Source organism: Miniopterus natalensis, chromosome X (genome assembly GCF_054644295.1).
Source record: "Miniopterus natalensis isolate mMinNat1 chromosome X, mMinNat1.hap1, whole genome shotgun sequence".
NCBI classification, from domain to species: domain Eukaryota; kingdom Metazoa; phylum Chordata; class Mammalia; order Chiroptera; family Miniopteridae; genus Miniopterus; species Miniopterus natalensis.
The window spans coordinates 100932947-100952799 of NC_142103.1; the positions used below are offsets into that span (position 1 = coordinate 100932947).

At 40.8% G+C, this 19853-nt stretch overlaps 1 protein-coding gene across 3 annotated transcripts in view; it reads left to right on the top strand.

The window, feature by feature from the left end:
* Positions 1 to 19853, top strand: part of GPM6B (glycoprotein M6B) — a 126582-nt gene that overhangs the window by 87800 nt on the left and 18929 nt on the right. For 2 of the 3 annotated variants that reach the window (XM_016202944.2, XM_016202946.2), the window contains exon 1: positions 5080 to 5348. The exons of the other annotated variant lie outside the window; for it this stretch is intronic. In XM_016202944.2, coding sequence (XP_016058430.1) covers positions 5288 to 5348 — 61 coding nt within the window. In that variant the 5' untranslated portion in view covers positions 5080 to 5287. Of the gene's footprint in view, positions 1 to 5079; positions 5349 to 19853 lie in introns of those variants that run through there. 3 annotated transcript variants of the gene reach the window in all.

Here is a 19853-nt window from a genome sequence, read left to right on the forward strand (position 1 = left end):
GGAAAGGAAAGTATAACAAATATAGAGGAGGTATTGAAATATATCAAGAAAGGGAATAAGTGTAAGGCATCAAAAGGCATTAAAAACCCACACTAGACCCGGCCAGTGTGACTCAGTGAACCAGGAGGTCACGGTTCAATTCCCAGTCAGGGCACATGCTCAGGTTGTGGGCTCGATCCCCAGTAGAGGGCGTGCGGAAGGCAGCTGATCTATGATTCTCTCTCATCATTGAAGTTTCTATCACTATCTCCCTCTCTCTTTCTCTCTCTGAAATCAATTTAAGAAAACATACTAAAACCCACACTGGATATAAAACTAGAAACTTCAGCCCTGGCCGGGTAGCTCAGTTGGTGAAAGCATTGTCCCAATATGCCAAGATTGGGGGTTCAGTCCCCCTTCAGGGCACATACAAGAAATAATGAATGCATAAATTAGTGGAACAAAAAATCAGTGTCTCCCCCCCCCTTCTCCCCTCTCCCCCTTTCTCTCTCTCTCTAAAATCAAGTTTAAGAAGAAATTTTATTCTGGTAGTGGGAGACAGAGCTTTGCCAAATTGATAAAACTTCTAATTATGGAAAGGACCCAATTCTAGACAATCACATTCTGAATTTCTGGCTCTATGCTATATTTCTAGTTTCTGTATTTTTAAATTTATGCCACATTTTTAATACAGCATGAGTCTTAATATTTTGAATGTTATTGTTACTTTATATAACAAATATCTTTTCTGCTTTAAATGTAAGGTTTCAGAATTCTTGCAGTATTTGTAATTCTATTCTCTCCAAAGGCTCAGATAATTGCTGCCAGAGCACATCTTTGATTTTAAGTAATGTGAGAATAGTAGTCACTTAACAATTTCTTTTAAAATACAATTTATTTAAAATTTATCCATTCGAGCAGGTGAAGGATTTTCACACTAGAATGTGAAGTGGGGTTGTCTTTAGTTTAGGGGTTGCTGCTCTGGGTATTGATTTCCTTTGAAGGGCAAAGAGGAAGGGTTATGCTGGGTATGTGAATTATGTGGAGACATGTGAATGCCTTTATGCCCCAGAAACATTGTGGAAGGGATAGGTCTCTGGAAACCCACTGGCTCTGAGTTGCCTGTCTTTGTTGGAGGTGGTCACCATGATGTGTTCCATGAATGCAGTGTTAGCTCCTTACTCAGGAGAGAGATAAAGGAGCTTAAGGAATCTGGAGGACATGCTGGCTCATTGGAAAGGGGGGAACATCCATCACAGGAGGAAAGAAATAATCCAGACAGAAAGCAGTCAATGCCAAAAATGGTAAATGACGTGAATGGAAAGATGAATGAGGCCCTGTCCCCTGGAACCACTAGGAGGCTCTGTCCTTGGGTAGCGAGTGGGAGGCTGGACTTTGGGGAAAAAATGTTCTATGAAATGTGAAAATTTCAGAGGAATTAGTTTGAAGGAATATGGAAACATCCCTTGTTGGTGATTAATGACTCCCCACTGAGGCGTCATTTGACGGCCAAAAGAAACCTAAAATATAATTCCAGAAATTTGGAAGGAGTAGACATTTGACAAACTTTATTGACAGATATGTGACTATGATAAGGAAATGTAGGTAAATGATTGTGCAACTCAATGAATTCCCAGTTGACTGAACAACCATAATCATATAATGTGGAATAGTGATTCAATTTTCAGCATGCAATCGGTGCTTAATGATTCGTGGTTGAAAAAATGAATGAATGAATGAATGAACGAACGAAGTAGTCAATCAACCAGGATGATGTCCATAGTGCATACACAGGATTCTCTCACCTTGGTCTTGTGTTCAACAGTTCCATCAATTATTTAGATCACATATTGCTTTATGTATCTTATATGTCTAAATATATGTCTAAATATAAGATACATAAAGCAAATTTACTATACTTAGACATTGTGGTGTTGTGATTTATATTAAGAATCTTCATCTCCTTTTCTGTCACGGAGCTCTTAAAACCCCTGTAATCTCCTGTGATGGAGGGCACAAGGTGTCTTTTGTTTTGCTAATGAAGTGGCTTTTGGAACTTAACTATGGGGGCTGGGTACCAATGACGCCCAAAATGTGCTCCCATCTCCAACTCCACCTCCAGGGAGGGGAGAGGGGCTGGAGATTGAGTTCAATCACCAATTCACCAATGGCCAGTGATTTAATTAGTCGTGCCCCTGTACTGAAACCTCCATAAAACCCCAAAGAATGGGGGTTCAGAGAGCTTCCAGGTTGGTTAACATGTGGGGTCTCCTTAGTCTATGTGTTACACCAAGACAAGCACCATCTGTGTGTGTCTGTGCTTATTGTAGATATTAGTACTTGGAAGGTTATTCTGTGCACATTTACTTAATTGGCTGGAATTCTACAGAAGACATGCAGATATTTAAGTTGAACTGTATGAAACTGTTCTTAGTATTAGCAACATTGTATGGTTCAATCTAATACATCTATTTTGTGTCAATATTTGTTATTCCTATTTTGGCTTTTATTAGTATTCTTACCTTCAGTTAGATTGCCTTAATGCATGGGGCTCAATAAATTATTTTCAGTTCTGTGAGACATTTCCCATCCTACACATTCTAAGTATCCCATTTTTTCTGGCCAAAAGTGGATGCATACCTAAGAAGTGTTATAAATATCTACTCTTTCTTGCTAGTAAAATCTCTCTATTATTATATTTTCTGATTCAGATGGTTTATCATAAACATCCAGGATGCTATTGAGACTGTTTATAAAGTTACAGTGGTAACTCTTAGAATTGTCATATGTCATTGTCCTAATGAAAAGAAAATGATGAAGTTGTGAATAAGGCAAAAATGATACATTTAATGGTACATGGTACATTAAATGATACAAAAATGGTACATGGAGTTTTTCAGGGTGAAAGTAGGTAAAGGTATCAATTGGAGAATTTGTGAACATTTTGTCCCGTGGTTTTGATTTCCAAGATTGTGCTACAGAACTAGAGTTGTCCTTAAATTTGGAATGTATTCCATATTCTGCCTTCCCACTTTTACCAACATTTTAAAATAATATCCTTAAGTCATAGCCAAAAAATTATTCTATTCTGCAGTCCTGTAATTGATCTTGCTAGATACTTTTAAAATAAAAACCAATAATAGAGCTAATCACAATTGTCCCCTTTTGTGCTGAATTGAATTTTGTTTGGGTTTTAATTCTCACTTGAACTGCTGAGGGAGAACAGACCTGTCACAGAGTAACAATTACCATCTTTCTGACTGAATGCACCTAAGTAGTCTTTGCAGAAATGTTTAAGACCATCCTGTTTGGACACATCATCAGGTTTTCCTGTGGAGGTAGTTCATCACAAATGAATATGTTTTTGTTTGTTTGTCTCTTCTCTTTTTTTCATCTTTAAAAAAAATTTAGTGAATTTATTGGGGTGATATTGGTTAATAAAATTATATAAGTTTCAGGTATACAATTCTATAATACATCACCTGTATAGTGTATTGTGTGTTCACCCTTGTGTTCATTGCAGCATTGTTTACAATAGCCAAGATTTGGAAGCAGCCCAAGTGCCCATCAGTAGATTATTAAAAAAATAAATAAATAAAGCTATGGTACATTTACACCATTAATCTCCGTTTGAAAGTCTGAAATTTTAGACTGCCATGCTTGCCAATCTCATGGCCATAAGACATAAAATTGTCTGGGGCCATAATTTAAGGAAATAGTTGATTGTGGGTGTGGTCTTCTATAACAATGGTTGAAGTGAAAAATGAGATGTAAAATTAAAAGAAAATGTTGATACAGGCTAAACTGGTTTTCAAAATCTTTTTTTGGTGTAACAGGGCCTTAGGTATTGAATGTAGAAAGCTTTGGGGCTTATCTAGACCTAATTTGTTAAGAGATCAGGTTGTTAAAGGATTTTGCTTCCGTCTCTTATACATTTTTTTAGAGTGTTGATCAAGAAACCCTCAAAACTTAGGAGAGATTTGTTTTTGGAGAGAGTGGTCTCTAACTTGTGTTTATGTTTGCTTTTAAGATGGGTGCTCACCCCAACCCCCAGACTCTGTTCTTGGTCAGGGAACCTTTTGCCCTGTGGTTATCAGTATTCATCCTGTATTTTACTTCAGTTTCTATAAACTTTTTTGATAGGGAAAATGAAGTTAAATGGGTGCACCAAATGCTTAAAACGTAGTGCGGAAATTAGTGATGCTTGGAAACATGTGGCTCAACCATGATAAGGCTTATATGCTTGGATGGGAAGATTGAAAACAGTGGTCCACTGCTATCAGGGTATGCAAGAAGGCTCGAGAAACCAGCAATCAAAATCATTATTGGTGCAATAGCTTTTATGCTGAACAATTAGAATGCTCCTGAAACTACCCTTTTCACTTTGAACCAGGGGTTGTAATGAAGAAAGCTCCATATAGAAATAACTACATGCAATAAGAAATAACATTCTATTCTGATTTTCGTTCCAAGAAGCTACCAAAATGTCAGCTAGATATACTTGTAGCATATCACGATGATTTAAAAATAAGGACAGGTGTCTCTTTATTAATTGGGCTTGAGCTAAAGTTTTTCTATCACATATGCTGGCCAGAGACCAGGAAACAGGTTCTAATACTAAATGGCTACACTGCTGTTATACAACCATGATGTTTGGGTTGTATTTTTCTCATATACTTAGAGATTATGTGCAAGAGAAATTTGAAAGAAAGCAAATAAAATAGAGACTCTGGGCAAGTCCTTTGACTACAGTCTGCCAGGGTCAGGGGTAAATGAAATAAAACCAGGTGTGATGCCCCACGGAAAAGAAAGGGTTCACTTCTGGAAGACACGCTTTCTCCTGAGAGAACACTCTTCGTGGCCAGCCCGCTGAGTCACGTGGAAGGAGGGGGCTCTTCTCTTCCCCACATGCCCTCCTCTGATGTCACGAGTCTCCCCCCCGGGAGGCTTAGTTAGCAGTCGCTGGGCATCGCTGGCAAGGAGAAAGAGGGGCGCGCGCAGGGGAGCGGGAGGAAGGGGCCCGGTGGGGCGCGGCCGGCGCACAGCGGGGCGCACAGGGCTGCTTTATAGCTGGGACCCTCCGGGACGGATGGCCGCCCGCTCCTTGGCAGCTGTCTTCATGGACCAGTAGGCAGAAGGAAATCGACGCTGACGAGACACTTGCATCTTGGAAGGGACTGTGATCTGCTGTAGGGAAGAACAGAGCCTCTCAATCCCGAGTGTAAATAAGACGGAGGGGAGGCCAGAGGCAGGGGACAGGAGGGGAGAGTGTGCTGGGGGAGCAGGAAAAGCATTTTTGGTGGATGGTATGAAGCCAGCCATGGAAACTGCAGCGGAGGAAAATACTGAACAAAGCCAAGAGAGAAAAGGTACCCAGCGCTGACAATAGCCTGTTTAAAGCTTTTCACTGGGGGTGCTTAGAGGGGGAGCCCAGTTTTGTGTGTCTTGTAAAATAGCTCAGAAGGAATCCCTACGGCACGGTCTTGTGTTCGGGTGGTTTTTTCCTGATGTTAAATTAACAGCAGCCTTTCTGCAATCCATTCCTGTTCCAAATCTTCCTCCCGAAAGCGGTGTTTCATAGAAGGGTGTCAGCAGCTTGTCACCTTTCGGAGCTCGATCGGGGGAGGCTGTCTCTTTTTTAATTAATGGAATGTCATAACTTCGGTTGTGTTACAGTCCAGGGACATGGGGTGCATTGTTTGCTGCTCATGCTGAGGAGGAACTGGAGGAGCGTGCATACTAAATTCGCTTCACATTCTCTCATTTTCTTATTGAAGACGGCTGCTATTTCTGTGTATCGGGCCCTGGCTGTGACATGTAATAGCCATTTAAGTTGGAGCTTGAGAGAGGGATTCAGCTCTGTTGCCTAGTGCTGATGGAAGGGGTAGGGGTCTTCTGCTATTTATGACTTGGAGATCTGGGAGAGGAAATTAATAATAGTCCTGTTCCTGAAAGGGAATCTTAGAACATATCATGATTTTGACATATGGAATGGTGGGGGTTTTTTGGGGGGGGGGCAGAAAGAAGGGGTTTGGGGTAAGAAAGTGGCAAAAAATAGAAGCTAAAATTAATCTTTTCCTAGATAATGACTGATTGCAAGTTTGATACCCCTAGAATCAGCTCAGCTGCTGTTAGGTTAAGGGCATCTCACTGCATGGTAATTGACCTCCCTCCCCCAAAGTTATGGACTGTCAGGCGCGGGACCGATTCTGTAGCCGCACTGGCTCCAATATCAAAAGCCATCGTGTGAATGAAGGTTATTTCTCATGGGCCTGCCGTCTACTGACAGTTACTGAACAGTAGTAATTCTTCATGATGGAGGTTTTACTTATGAATATGCAGGTTGAACTGTGAAATTGCTGATAGTCAACCATTTTACATGACAAAACCTGCAATTCCATGTTTTCAGCTTAACAGCATGCCGGGGTTGAGGCTGCTGGTTTTTACATGAGATTTCTTCTGTATGCAATACTGTAATAACATTACATCCTAAACAGAGCAATTTCATGTTTTCAATTAATTATTTTCAAAGTATGATAAAATATACATAAATGAAAATTGACTTTTAAACATTTTAAATGTATAATTCAGTGGCATTAAGTGCATAGCACTTCAATTTTGAAACTGGTAGTTAGTTCGATCCTTGCATCAAACCTACTACCCCCTCAAAAAACAAACAATAGCCAAAAGCCCCCAACAACCTTGCCTTTTCTTGTTTGTATATATTTTAAACGTGCACGAATGAGCAAACAGCAATAAGAGAATTTATGAAGCAGAGGAGCTGAGATGACAGTTTAAAGATTCATTTCCATGATAATCAAAGATGAAATTAGGGGATATAATAAGTAATGTAGCATTGTTGTGAGGAAGCCTATCCCAGTTGATAACAGGTTTTTCCTGAGACAGATGACACACACTTTTTATTAACAAGGTGCCTGCCAGTGGCAGATAAAACCATTTTGGTCTCTGCAGAAACATAGCTTTCGTTTTTCTGTCCAAAAGTAAGCAAGGAGCATGGAATGGATATGAAAGCCTCACTCCACAATTGTGTGCCTCATCATCCATCAGTTAGTCCTGTGGACCGCTGTTATTTTATGTCCATTAAATATTATTTAATACCAAGTCCACAGGCTGCCACTGCACCCATTGACCATCTGGGTGTGAAATCTCCTTAGCTATGCTTTTGGAGATAAAATTAGATACCAAAGATCATTTCTGGAGGAACTTTACAAATCACCAAAATTGATGAACACCACCTATTTGTTAAGGAATTCAAAATGCCATGTTAGCTTGAGCTTTGGTCGCATATGTAGTATGTGCTGCAGTAAGAATATGGGACAGGGAGTGTATTTTCACTGCAGTCATGGGGCTTGTGATTGCTATGTGACCCACCTACCATAAATATTGGTCTGGAGGGTAACTTCTCTCCTAATTTTCGTTTAGACAAGCAAGTTCATAACTGCACAAGTCAAAACTCACACAGGTATCATCCTTGTAGTGTCCCCAGTTTGCTTGCCATTGTCCTTCAAGGCACAAAACGATAATTGTACATTTGTGCGTGTTTCTCACGCCAGTATTCAGATTTCATTTTCAATTTATAAAATAAATGTTTACTTCATTGAAATCAACATTGAAAAATCTGACATAATTAGAGACTATATTACATAATTCATGAGCTGGTGTGATTTTTTTTTTCTTTCAAAACTTTCAAGGAAGGGTTTAATTTACCAAATTTAATCCTATATTTTTTGTCGCTTCCCACAGATTTTTATGCACATAATTTCCCCCCCTCTGTTCCTTTCTTTGTTTTTAATAGTACTAGAGGTGATGTCTGTCCCTTAATTTGAGGTATTATTGCCCAGTGGCTGTTACCCAGTAGCTTCTAAATTAATGGCTTTGGGTAATTATTACAGCGGTTATTAAGAATATAAATTAAATTGAGTTTTATAAATTGACCTCAACTTTTCTAGTTGGTGCCACTTCCCGAGAGTTTTGGCAGGACAAAGAAAGCTCTTTCTTTAAACTAAATCATAATGACTTTGTTCCTATTTTAAACAAAAATAATCCAAGCCCTTTTAAAAAAAGAAAGCAAATGTGTTTTCAAAACAGCCTCATAGCTTTTGTCACAGAACACTACCGGATGATCAAAATCCACAAGAAGTATTTAGTAGTTACTCAGGAATTTCATAAGGAAAGCAAGCAGGTTTTCTCAGGCAGATGTAAGAAATGCCAAATTATTACAAATGGCAGTTTTAAAATTGGAAGCATTAAGTTAAATCAAAATGTGAGGAGTGAGTAAGCAGGTTCACTGAAATGGAATAAGTGGAGGAAATGAATTAGAATCAAAGCAAGAAGATTATGAGACAATAATAAAGAATAGAGAGTTAGGTTTCTATTTATTTCTGTGCAGTATTACTTGATGGCAATTAATTTGTGGAAACCAGTGCATCTGGAATTGCTGGGAGTACGGAATCACGGGGTAGAAAAACAATTGAATCAATTGCTCTATTGCGTGGAAACAAATTTAAGTATCTGTAATGAAAATTAATTTTATTACATGTAGGAAATTGGAAGCTCCTAAAGCAATCATAGTCAGGCTAGTTAAGCTCCTATGAATCATTGCTGAAATAAATTCCAGAATTCCAGGCATCAAATTAAGTTCCTAACCACATAGGAAGAAAAATGTAGTAAATTGGAAATAATGTGTAATTTAAAATAAATTACAGAACATAGTCAAAGTAAGAAATGAATTGAAATTGTTGACTTGATTAAAAACTTAACACATCCATTTAAACCTTTTAATCAAATAGATATAATTTCTTAGGTGGTTAGGTTCTTATTTGTTTTTTGTTTTTTTTGCAATATGTGTGCGCTTTTGGACCCTCTTTTTTTTTTTTTAGGAAGAATATCACTCCTCTAGAATATGTGACCTGTATGTTTAAAATCCAGGGCAACACATTGAACACATTACACTATTTCTGGTGATCTATGAATTATTTGATTTCAAGATTTTTACTGATGTTCTCTAACTTAATTATATGAATGTGGTACAGAGAATGTTTTAGATGCAGTTTTCCCCTGTAAGAATCTGCCAAGGAGGACATTTGAAGAGAGGGTGTCTGGGGGATAGGCTATAGAGAAAAGTGTGGCTGGCCAGATGGTGCTGCACATATGTGGTAGGTATGATACAGCTTGCTTTTATTTTATTTTTTTAGAAAACTTAAGTGTGGAGAAGATCTCAGTGAGCCATTTGGTGCATCTACTTTTATATCATTATCGCCATTAGCGTACTTTTCAAGACTTGGTCTTGCTATTTCATTAGACAAAGAATTCTGACCCAGTTCTGGAGATTTAGATTTGCTTACCTTGAAGTTGAGTGGAAATCTTGAATTCAAATTGTAACGCTAAAAATTATATTTCTCTGTTATTTGGAAGTAGAGGTCGATTTTGAGTAAATAATCTTAATAACATGACTTACTACCCTTGATGTATCCAAAAGCATGTGAAATAGCCAGTTACCCTCATGACATAAATTTCCCATGACTGGGACTAGTGATGAATTGCATTATTCCAAAGACACTCTCTTGCTTTTTTCTCCTTGAAACCAAATGTATATCCATGTGAAATGGTTAGCCAGGAATATGATGGCTGTGGGACAGAGGAAGAAGATGATGGCTTTGGAGAGAGGGAGGCTGCAGTCCCAGCTCACAAATGTACCTAGTTGTTCTTACCTTCATTTATTTATTCATTCATTTAATAATGTTCTGCTTTGAACCATTACCCTTCCTCTATCCTCTCAGCTCATATCATAGGAGCAGAAGGATGCTGACTCATTGTAGGGACCATTATGTGTAGTTTAATCTTAGTTTTGACCATAATTTTGCTAATTGGTGGCACAGTCAATAGCAAATGACAATGCCAGAGAGAATTTTGATCCTTAGCCAGCCCAGTGATATTTCTCTTCAAATAACATATAATAAGAGAAAATAATTTCCTGTTTTATAGGCTGATTTAATTAATTGCATTAACTTCTTTATGTATTTCTTACTAGCTATATTCAAATCGAGGTTCAGTACACCTCATCTGTAAAGGGCTAGAGAGTCAATATTTTGGGTGTTGTGAGCCACACAGCCTCTGTTGTGACTACTCAAGTCTACCATTGCAGCCCTAGATAGTATCTGAACAAATGGGTGTGGCTGTGTTCCAATACTTCATTTACAGAAGCAGGCGGCCATCGTTCAGGACCTCTGCTATGTTCTGTGGTGTAGTTATGGCTTGCTTTCATATTTTAAACAGTAGCTGAAAATGAAGGATGATGATGTAGCTTTCAGAGACCTTGCCCAGTGAATATAGTCTTTCCAGGCAGCTCAGTCTTTGGCACTCAGTTGCTTCCAGTGATAATTTCCTAGATGCTAGAAAGTTTAGCAGTCTGCAGTTCAGTTATTCAGCCTTACCACTAAATCACATTATCTAAGTAAATGGGGAAAAAAAAAAGTGTACAAGGCATTGTTTTGTTTTTCTTCCCTTAATTCCCCATTGTTTGTTTCATACCCACCTTTGGTGATGACCAACTACAGTTGTGTCTATGGCCATCAGTCACCACTGCTGACCTCAAGCCCCAACCATAAATAGTATCTCAGATGTCACAGTCTTTTTTGCTTCTTCAAGAACATGGACTGGTCTCCTGCCATCTCTCTCTTCTGCTCTCTCGGGAACATTCGCAGTCTCACTCTCTAAGGCAAGGTCCTAGGTTTGCACGTCTTCCCACTTCTTGCCAGTTGCCCAGAAGTAACATATTCATACGCCACTCAAGTTGGGGCTTCTTGCAATCATGTGACTCCCTTCTAAGTGTTGGGACCCTGTCCTTTTAAACACAATGTATAGTGTTCTTTGAAATTTTATAAATAGTTTTATATTTAACGCCTTTATTTAAGTTTGGCTCAAACACACGAAATAGACATGGTTTTCTTTTCTTTCATATCTTGAGATTCACTATTGTGCAAAGGCCCTCCCAGAGGCATTGGAAAGCGTCCATCCACTTGCCGCCCCCCCCATCTGCGGGGGCAGCCGTATGTTTATGCTGCACCCCGGAAAGCACATTAGCGGGGGCAGCCGTGCCATTCACGGCCGTAGCCTAGCAGGCTGCGCCTGACCTCCCAAAAGTCTGGAGACTGCCCCCCCGGGGGCGATGGACCCCCATGCAGGCAGTCCCTGAATTCCCCGGCCTGGCTGGTGTGAGGTCACGGCACACTCCTTGGTCCACGGGGTCTCCTTCCCATTCAACCAAATATTTACTCAGCACACATTTTGGGGCACCTGCTGTGTGTTGGGCATAGAGAGGGAAATTTTTTTAAAGGAGAGGGAAATCTTTCAGATCAAAAGTGATAGAGCTACGTGGAATCCTCTTGCTTGAGGTCAGCAGGGAAGGCACACAGCCACTTGACTGGAGGAAATCCGGTCATGGCATAAGACGACAGGGCCTTCTGGTCCTTCCACCAGCCCCACTGAGCCACTTTGCTGTCAGAATATGTAGCACAACCCATGGCTGAGAGAGAATCGCCTGAACAGCAAAGCAAAAATCTAAATCCAGGGAAGAGAGTTAAGAAGATGTAAGAACACTGACAGCTTGGGACCGGAAATATTTCTTTAGGAGGCACAGAAGCATAGTTCACCTCTAGAGGGACTTCAGAAAAACTCTTGTTGAGCCTTCAGAAAAAGAATAGAAAATGGAGTCAAAATGCCGAGGTACATATCCTGGCTCCTCCACCCCTGCTGCATGATCGTGGGCAAGTGACTTGCCATCTCATTGCCCTTGGTTTCTTCACTTGTAACGATGGAAGAAGAATGGCACAGTACCCGTCTCACTGGGTGGCTGTGGCAGATGAGGTACCGGCTGCGCTCTGTGACTTACAGCTGGCAGCACCGCGGACGACAGAAATAGCCGAACACTTTCAGTGTGCGGTTCTGCTTGTCCTAGCATCTTTTTCTTCTTTTTAATGTCTTTAAAAGACACTTTACTTTAACTTGAAACCAAAAAAGGGTTTCTCCAAAACATCACCTAGAAAAGTATGTGTCCACTTCCCAATCAGAAATCACTCGAGAGTTTGCGACTTTGCAAAGACCACAGGGAGTGGAGTTGGGATTCATAAGCCTTTGTGAGGTTTGGAGTAGACCAAGCCAGGGCATTTGCTGGAATAATCATCTATGTCAATGCTAGAATCATATTTTTTTATCCTGAAATATTTGCAGCACCCCAGAGGATATAACCCCTTATTAGTTTTATGGGGTTCCCAAACAAACTAGCATACTGACCCTTATGTTTTCTTAGGGATTTCAAAATTGTAATTTAACTAATAGTTACCAGCAGCCTACTCTGTGTCAGGCAAATTAGTAGATTTTTTTCTGTCCAATCCTAAGAAGTAGGAAATATATTACCAAATAGGGACTCGAGTCCCCAGGAGACCAGTTGTCACCTTGTGTGTGAGTGAACAGTGGTCCAAGCCCAGCAGCCCTTGGTCTATAAAAGACTGAGAGATCATTGAGTCAGGGTTTAATCCAGAACATTCTAGGCTCTGCAGTACAGAGTTTAAGATGAGGTGACAGAATATTGCAGATGTCAATAGGAGGATGAGAGTTTCACCCAAGATTTAGCAGACTGGGGTAGTGTTTTTTTGCCAGATTTTCAAGGCTGGGTCTGGGTACCATTATGGAGAATGAGCCTGTAGTCACCTCTGCTTGTGCAGCTGCAATAATTACGGTACTTTGTGGGTCTGAAAGAGAAATAAAGAGAAATATTATTGTGAGAAGCCAGATTTTTACTATAAATAGTGTCTGCCCAAAATGAGCTTTCTAAGGGGTAGGGTGGGGGAGATGGATAACATAAGGAAAGAAAGACAATTTTGGTGATTTTTGTAAACTTAAATTGAAAAACGGAGGAACAGAGTCCAACATTCTCAATTTATCATGCTGAGTTGATAAGATGGTACTGAAAGATTGCTTTCCAATCGCATATTTTTTTAAAGCCCCCTTTCCTTGAACTATATGGTAAAAAAAAATAATTAAAATGCTGATATAGAATCTTTGCTGGAGATAGAGACACTGACTCTTTGCCACCTGAAATTGGCAGTGAACAGCAGAGCTGAAATGGAAATTGGCAGGTACCACTGGATGTACCCAGGCTCAAAGAACCACCAGTACCGTCCCGTGCCAACCCTGGGGGACAGGGCTAACCCCTTGAGCAGTCCAGGTAAATACAGCCTTGGGGTGAATTCTAATAGCAAGTCAACTGTTATCGTTAATATTATTTGTAATGGTTCTTTCAAATTGGTGGTATTTTATGTTTTGCTTGATGCATTAATTTGTTCACAGGGGCATGGATGAAATTGGCCCTTTAAAATTTTTTTAATCATCTTTCTTTTTCTCTCCTCTCCATTCCACCCCATCTTTCGCCTCTTTCTTCTCCCTCTTCCCTCTTTCCTCACCCTCACCTCTTCTTCTCAAAGGAAGTAGTATACAATGAGCTACACTTTTGTTAACCACTTTTGTTTAGCCAATTTTGTTAAAATTTCCAGCGTCTAGACTGATAAGGGGGAGGGAGGTGTCACCCATGTCCACCTTGGGACCAAGAACCAGGACACTCGAGGAGCCTTGGTTCAGAGAGTACTGTGAGTGTCCCCAGATTTCTTCCTGGCCCCACTGCTGTGCACCACTCTGATTTAATGTCAGTCATTGCCTTTGAGACAGGAAAGTCAAAGCTTATGAAATGGGGGTTAGATAACTGTACCCAATCCCATCAGGTAGGTCTGTTGGGTTGGGTTTCCAGTTTCCTTGCTCATGAGGAACACTGGTCTCTCAGAACCGCTAGGTGCTAGGCCTGGGTGAAATGACTGCTAAGGGGTACAAGGGATATTTTTTGGAGTGTTGGAAATGTTTTAAAATTAGATTGTGGTGATGGTTATACAACTCTGTAAATTTACTCAAAACCATTGAATTGTATACTTAAAACAGGTGAATTTTATATGTAAGCTATATCACATTAAAGTTGTTTTTAACTCCTGCCCCAGAGGTACCATTAGGTGTGCACAGTTCAGTAGCACAGAATGAGAGAAGGGTATTTGTTAACATAACAAGAAGGTCCCTAAGTTACTTAGAAACTACTTTTTGAAAGAACGATCTTTATTTTAAGAATGTGTTGGAAGACACCAGGCTAGTTGGAGATCGAGCAAAAAAACTAAAAAAATCTTCCTTAGATTGTGTGGTGAAGAGTAAACATCAATATCTAACTAGAGGAAAGCCCTCTAGCAACTGCTCTTGATGAGTTTTCTCCACTGGTTGAGCAGTTTCCTGTAAAATCATGGGAAAAATACATGCTTTTAATCCTACAACCGAACACTGGAACACGGGTGTTCTAAGCAGCAGTGGCAGCTGAGGAGAGAAACAGAAGGCTCCAGTTTCTTGTCTGAAACCTTTGGGGCCAAATTTGTTCAGAATTCATAAGAGTTTGGGTTTTTGAAAAGTAGCATGGCACATACACCACGCGCTACAGGACATCACCAGTGAGGCCTGGGTGCTCCCACAAATCAGACACATTAATCTTTGTGAAGAGCCTACGTCGGGAAAAGGAAGCCTATAAACAGCCTCTGGTCCATTCACATAGGGTTTTGGCATCAAATAAGTTTGGATCAGAACAGGTTTTGTTGCCAGCTGAACTATACCAATAAGTAAATAAATAACCCTTAGGTTGTAGAGTTTTTAGACTTCTGGAATGGTAGGGTAAGAAACTAGAACTCTAATAGTATCAGGTTGCTGGTGATACTTCATGTGTGAATTCCATGAGCAAGCAGGTTCTTGTCTGGGGGGGAGAAACAAAATCACTGAACTCGTTTTGTAGAATCATCTTCTGAGATCCTAAGATGATCTCTACCCACACGTAGTTTTAACTTTTTCTGTGCATTGACTGAAATCGTGACCATTTGTGCCAGGAGCCAGCCGCAGAGACCTTGCATGTAGAGTATAAAAATAGAAAAAAGAATGCGGTGCAGGCTCCGGAGTGAGTGGACTGAACCCAGCCATGTGGTCACCTTCCCAGTTGCTTGGAGATATCGTTGGCTTCCAAATCAATGCAGTTGCCGTTCTGTACTTAGATTCCAAACCAGATGGTGGGAGCAAAAAAATAGCGAATTCCATATGGCTCTTGTGTCTTTTTTTTTTTTTTTTTTGCCGAGTTCTCAGCTTCTTTCTAGTGGGGGAGGGGAAGAGGAGGTTTCGATGCAAGCTGACTGGGAGATCTTGGCCAGAGGAACCCCCCCCCCCCCCCCCCCCCCCGTCCGGCAGTCACCTCTCCCCAACCCCCAACTTCCCTATTCCCCATTGGGAAGTCCAGTAGCTCCAGTTTCCTTTGCCTGGATCTTTTCAGTTTTCCTTTTTTGGTGTAACTTCTCAGTAGAATTACATTTTTAGGACTTGGGTAGTTAATCCTTCACTATGTGTTGCTTTTTTCTTATTTTTTCATTTTTTAACTTCTTTACCCAGGTAATACCCACATCTTGTCTAGGCCTACAGGAAATCAAAGGGTGGATGGCCACATAGGCAGCCCTGTGGGACGCTGCCTCAGGGGCCTGGGCCTGAGATGGCCATCTGAGATGGTGGCCTTAGTGCAAGAAGGAATAGTTAATGGACACCTGCGTTCAATGGACCATTGTGCTTACTGTGTAGGGAATACTTCAAGCTATAGCAGATTGTGTTACACAGGCTTCCGAGTATAACATGAGAGAGTTTAGATCCTCTGTTCCAAGTGTGGTCTGTGGACCAGCAAAATTGGCATCACCTGGAATCTTATTACAAAGGCAGAGGCTCAGGCCCGGCCCCAGACCTGCAGAAACAGAATCTGCATTTTAACAATATTTCCAGATGGTTCTTATGCACATTAAAGTTTGAGAAGCACTAATTTAGAATACAGCAGTGGCGACCATTTTCCCTGCAAAGCCAAAAATATTTACTATCTGGCCCTTGACAGAAAATTGCCAGCCTGACTTAGCGCAAATGCATTCTTGGTACACAGTGCAAATACAGTCTACTTAGGGTAGGCAACACCTAAGGATTTCGCTAGTAACGCAGTTTCCTGAAATCTTCTCCATTCAAGAGCCCTCACCTTCTTCTCTCCAGGCTCCAGAATTCTTGTTCCCCGGGAGGCAAGGGGGGACTCATTTCTCACAGGCTTTAGACTAAAGCTCAGCTCTTCTACAGAAGGTCCCTTGGCTCTTTCTGGAAGCTCAGCCCCTCTGGCCGCTTTCAGGGCCTTCTCTGAGTGTTCCCATATTAAACCAAGTCCTGTTAAATGGATGTCGTGGAGCTGTTTTCATCTATTGCCCCATTCAGTGTATTTTAACTACTTTTATTTTCTGTGATATGTAAAAGATTATTTATATTTTATTAAATGTAATATTGGGGGTCATTTCTTTAAGTGATTTTTCAAAGTGTTGGCCTCTAATGCCCTGAATCGGAATCACCAAGGATGCTGGTTAAACATTAGGATGCCCAGGCCCCACCCATCATCTTTGGGGTGGGCCCCAGGAATTGGTATGTTTTAATAGGCTCCCCAGGTGATTCAGATGCACACTAAAGTCTGACCACCACTAGCATATACATAGAGGATCATAATCTTGGTTAAGGAAATAGCTCCTCATTACAACATCTTTGCTAACATGTTATTTTAGTTCAAAATACCTTTCTGAAGAACAACATAAACTTGAAATTCACAGGCAACTTGTATACATGGTTACTATCAAGATGTCCAAAGCCAAATCACCACATCCTTAGCAGACAGTGCTATTGAATTTGAAGGAAACCCCTCTTGATGTTTTTATATGGTCATTGCCTCTTTGTGTATCTAAAAAAAATGCAAAAATATTCTATTGTAGTGCTATAGGCAAACAGCAGTGTATTAGTTATCTATTGTTGCATAACAGATTAATCTTAAACTTGGAGACTAGAAACAATATATATTATCTCAGTTTCTGCAGGTTGGAAGTCTGGGCTCAGCTTATCTGTCTCTGGGTCTCATCTGAAGGCCCAACCAGGGAATCATCCACTTTCCAGCTCACTCCTGCAGCTGTTGGCAGGACTCAGTTCCTCACAGCCTGTTGTCCTGAGGTCTCAGTTCCTTACTAGCTGCTGGCCCAAGACCTGCCTTGATTCTTTGCCATGTGGGCTTTCCCACAGCTCCTTCATGACATGACAGCTGACTTCATCAGAGAGAGCAAGTGAGTGGGTAAGAGAGAGTGCCAGCAAGAAAGAGAATGCTACTTAGCAGGACAGAAGTCACAGTCTTTTGAAATAGTCAGGGAAGCAAGTCAGTAGGTCCAGGCCACAGTCAGGAGAGACATTGCACAAGGGTGTGAATCTCAGGGGGTGGGATCATTGGGGGTATCTTAGAAGGGTGCCTGTCACAAGCTGTATAAACGTATCAAAGTGGAAATGCATCCTGTGTGCCATCGAGCACTATCTTCTTTCTTCAGCGACAATAGCCCCTTCCCTTCCCTGTCACCAAGTGGGGGGATGTGGATTCTGCAGCCACAGGATATGTTACCCAACCCCACCTAGGTTGGTGTGGCTCCTGCCAATCTTTTGCTGCCAATCTTTAGTTCCCAAAAGGGATTCACAACCTTTTAAAATTACTGGTGTCTTTCATAAAAATCGAACTTAAAAAGCAGGTCTTTTTTTTTCTAACTTTTTTGAGGTATGATTGACACGCATAAGCTGCATATATTTAAAGTGGCCTAGTCGATAAGTTTTGACATATGTGTCTGCCCAAACAAGATGGTGACATGTTCATCAATCCCGAACTGTCCCTGGGTCCCTCTGTAAGCCCTCTTTTTAACTCCCCTCTCCAAGCACCCACTGATTTGCTTTCTGTCTCTCTAGATGGGTTTATATTTTCCAGAATGACCCTTATGAAGATTTGCTCACATAAATTCTCTCACTGTTTCTTGCCAAGAGATTCCCATAAAACGTTGTGTGACACTGACTGCTTAATAGCTCCGAGCTTTGTCTGATTTTCATCCTTCCTTCCTCCGTTGAACACGCCCTGTGCACTTTGAAAGAAAACTCAGGAAGACTCATTCTGCTACCACCCACAGTGGAAGAGTTCAGTTTGCACCCACTTCAGGCCAGCCCACACCCCAGTGCCAGATTAACCTCTCAAAAGCATACCTTGCCTGCTCACAGACCTTCTCTCTCCCCTCACTGCCAGCAAAATGAAGCCCACAGGGTGCAAGCTGGCTTGGAGGCCCCCCACAGGAGGGCCCCACCTGCCTTTCTGGCTCCTGCCCCGACTCTGCCCTTGATAAACTCGGCCATACCCTGAACTGCCCCCATGCAACGCTCACCAGGTTGGTCCTGCTCTCCTTCCCCCATATTTTTCCATCTGTCCTAACTGTGGGATCCTACTGTTCTTCAAGGCCTGTCCACACTGGTGCCACCATACACCCTTCCCTTAGCTCCTCATACTAGACCAAGGAAGTATGTCCCTGAGTCATCTCTATTCTGCTTTAATGATTTTTTCTGTGTTTCTGTCCCTCACCTCACTCCAAAGTGTCAGTGCTGGGAGGGGAAAACACCCCCCTGTAGCCCCCACTACAGTGTCTGGCATACAGCGCCACTTCAACAGACACTGAATTCAGAGCAATCCAGGGAAGCATAGACTCTGTCGCCCAGATGGTCAAGAAGGTTGAGTGCTGCCAAAGTTCATAATGCAGAAAGTTGTCAAGCTTCTTCACCACCTACAGATCTTTCTTAAAATCTGTGCCATCTGAACTCAGAGCTAGCTTCTCCTACTCACCACTGGTTTCCCCGATTCTTTGGTCCCCCACTCTACTACGCTAAGACACACACATGGTCTTGAGGAAAACCAAAGCCAGTACCTACAAAGCCAGGAAGAGGCTAAGAAGTGTCTACTTCTTTACTTGAATTTATTTATTCTCACCGTGTGAATGTACCTTTACTTCAGTGTAATTGCTTATCAGATACTGCTCAGGTCATACTACAAATATTAAAAGTAAATGAAATTTAAGATTTTTATCTATTTAATAGATTTTAAGACAAGCTTCTTAAAAGGATCTGCTGAAAAGCAATTCCCTTTATATTATTAGAAAACAGGTCCCTTTATACTCTTAAAAGTAATTGAAAAACTCTGAAAACTTTTCCTCATGGGGGATTTATGCATAAATATTTTCTGAATTAGAAACTATAAATGAAAAATTTATTATGAAATAATGAAATTATTATTTAAAATAATAACAAACCTATAATAAATCCATTACATGTTAACATAAATAATACTTAGGAAAGGTAAATATTTTCCAAAACAAAACTTCAGTGAGAAGAGTAGTACTGTTTACATTTTTGCAGATCTCCTTAATATCTAGCTTAATATTAGACAGCTGCAGATATCTGCCTCTACAGTCACTCAAAGGCATCTTGGGGTATCTAGTTTTAATGAAGTATATGAAGAAAATTCAGGGTCTCACAGGCATGTAGTTGGAGAAGGGAGGATTGTTTTAATGGCCTTTTCATATATTTGTGGAACTCTTCCTGGTAATACACCGAACTTCAACAAGTGGTAGTTTCTAAAAGATTATTTGTTATGTGGAATCTGAAACCGTATCAATGAACTTTTTATTCTGTGTTCCATCAAAATCTGTTGCTCTACCTTAGCTCTGTATTCAAGAATGATTTTGTATCACACATTGGTCATTTGAAAAATATTGGTTCTCTGAGTTGTGCAGATCTTTCACTATATCATATCAAAAAAGTCTCATTTGTTAATATTACCACCGATTTTATCAAGAAGCCTTGTAAGTATTGGGAAGCTGGCA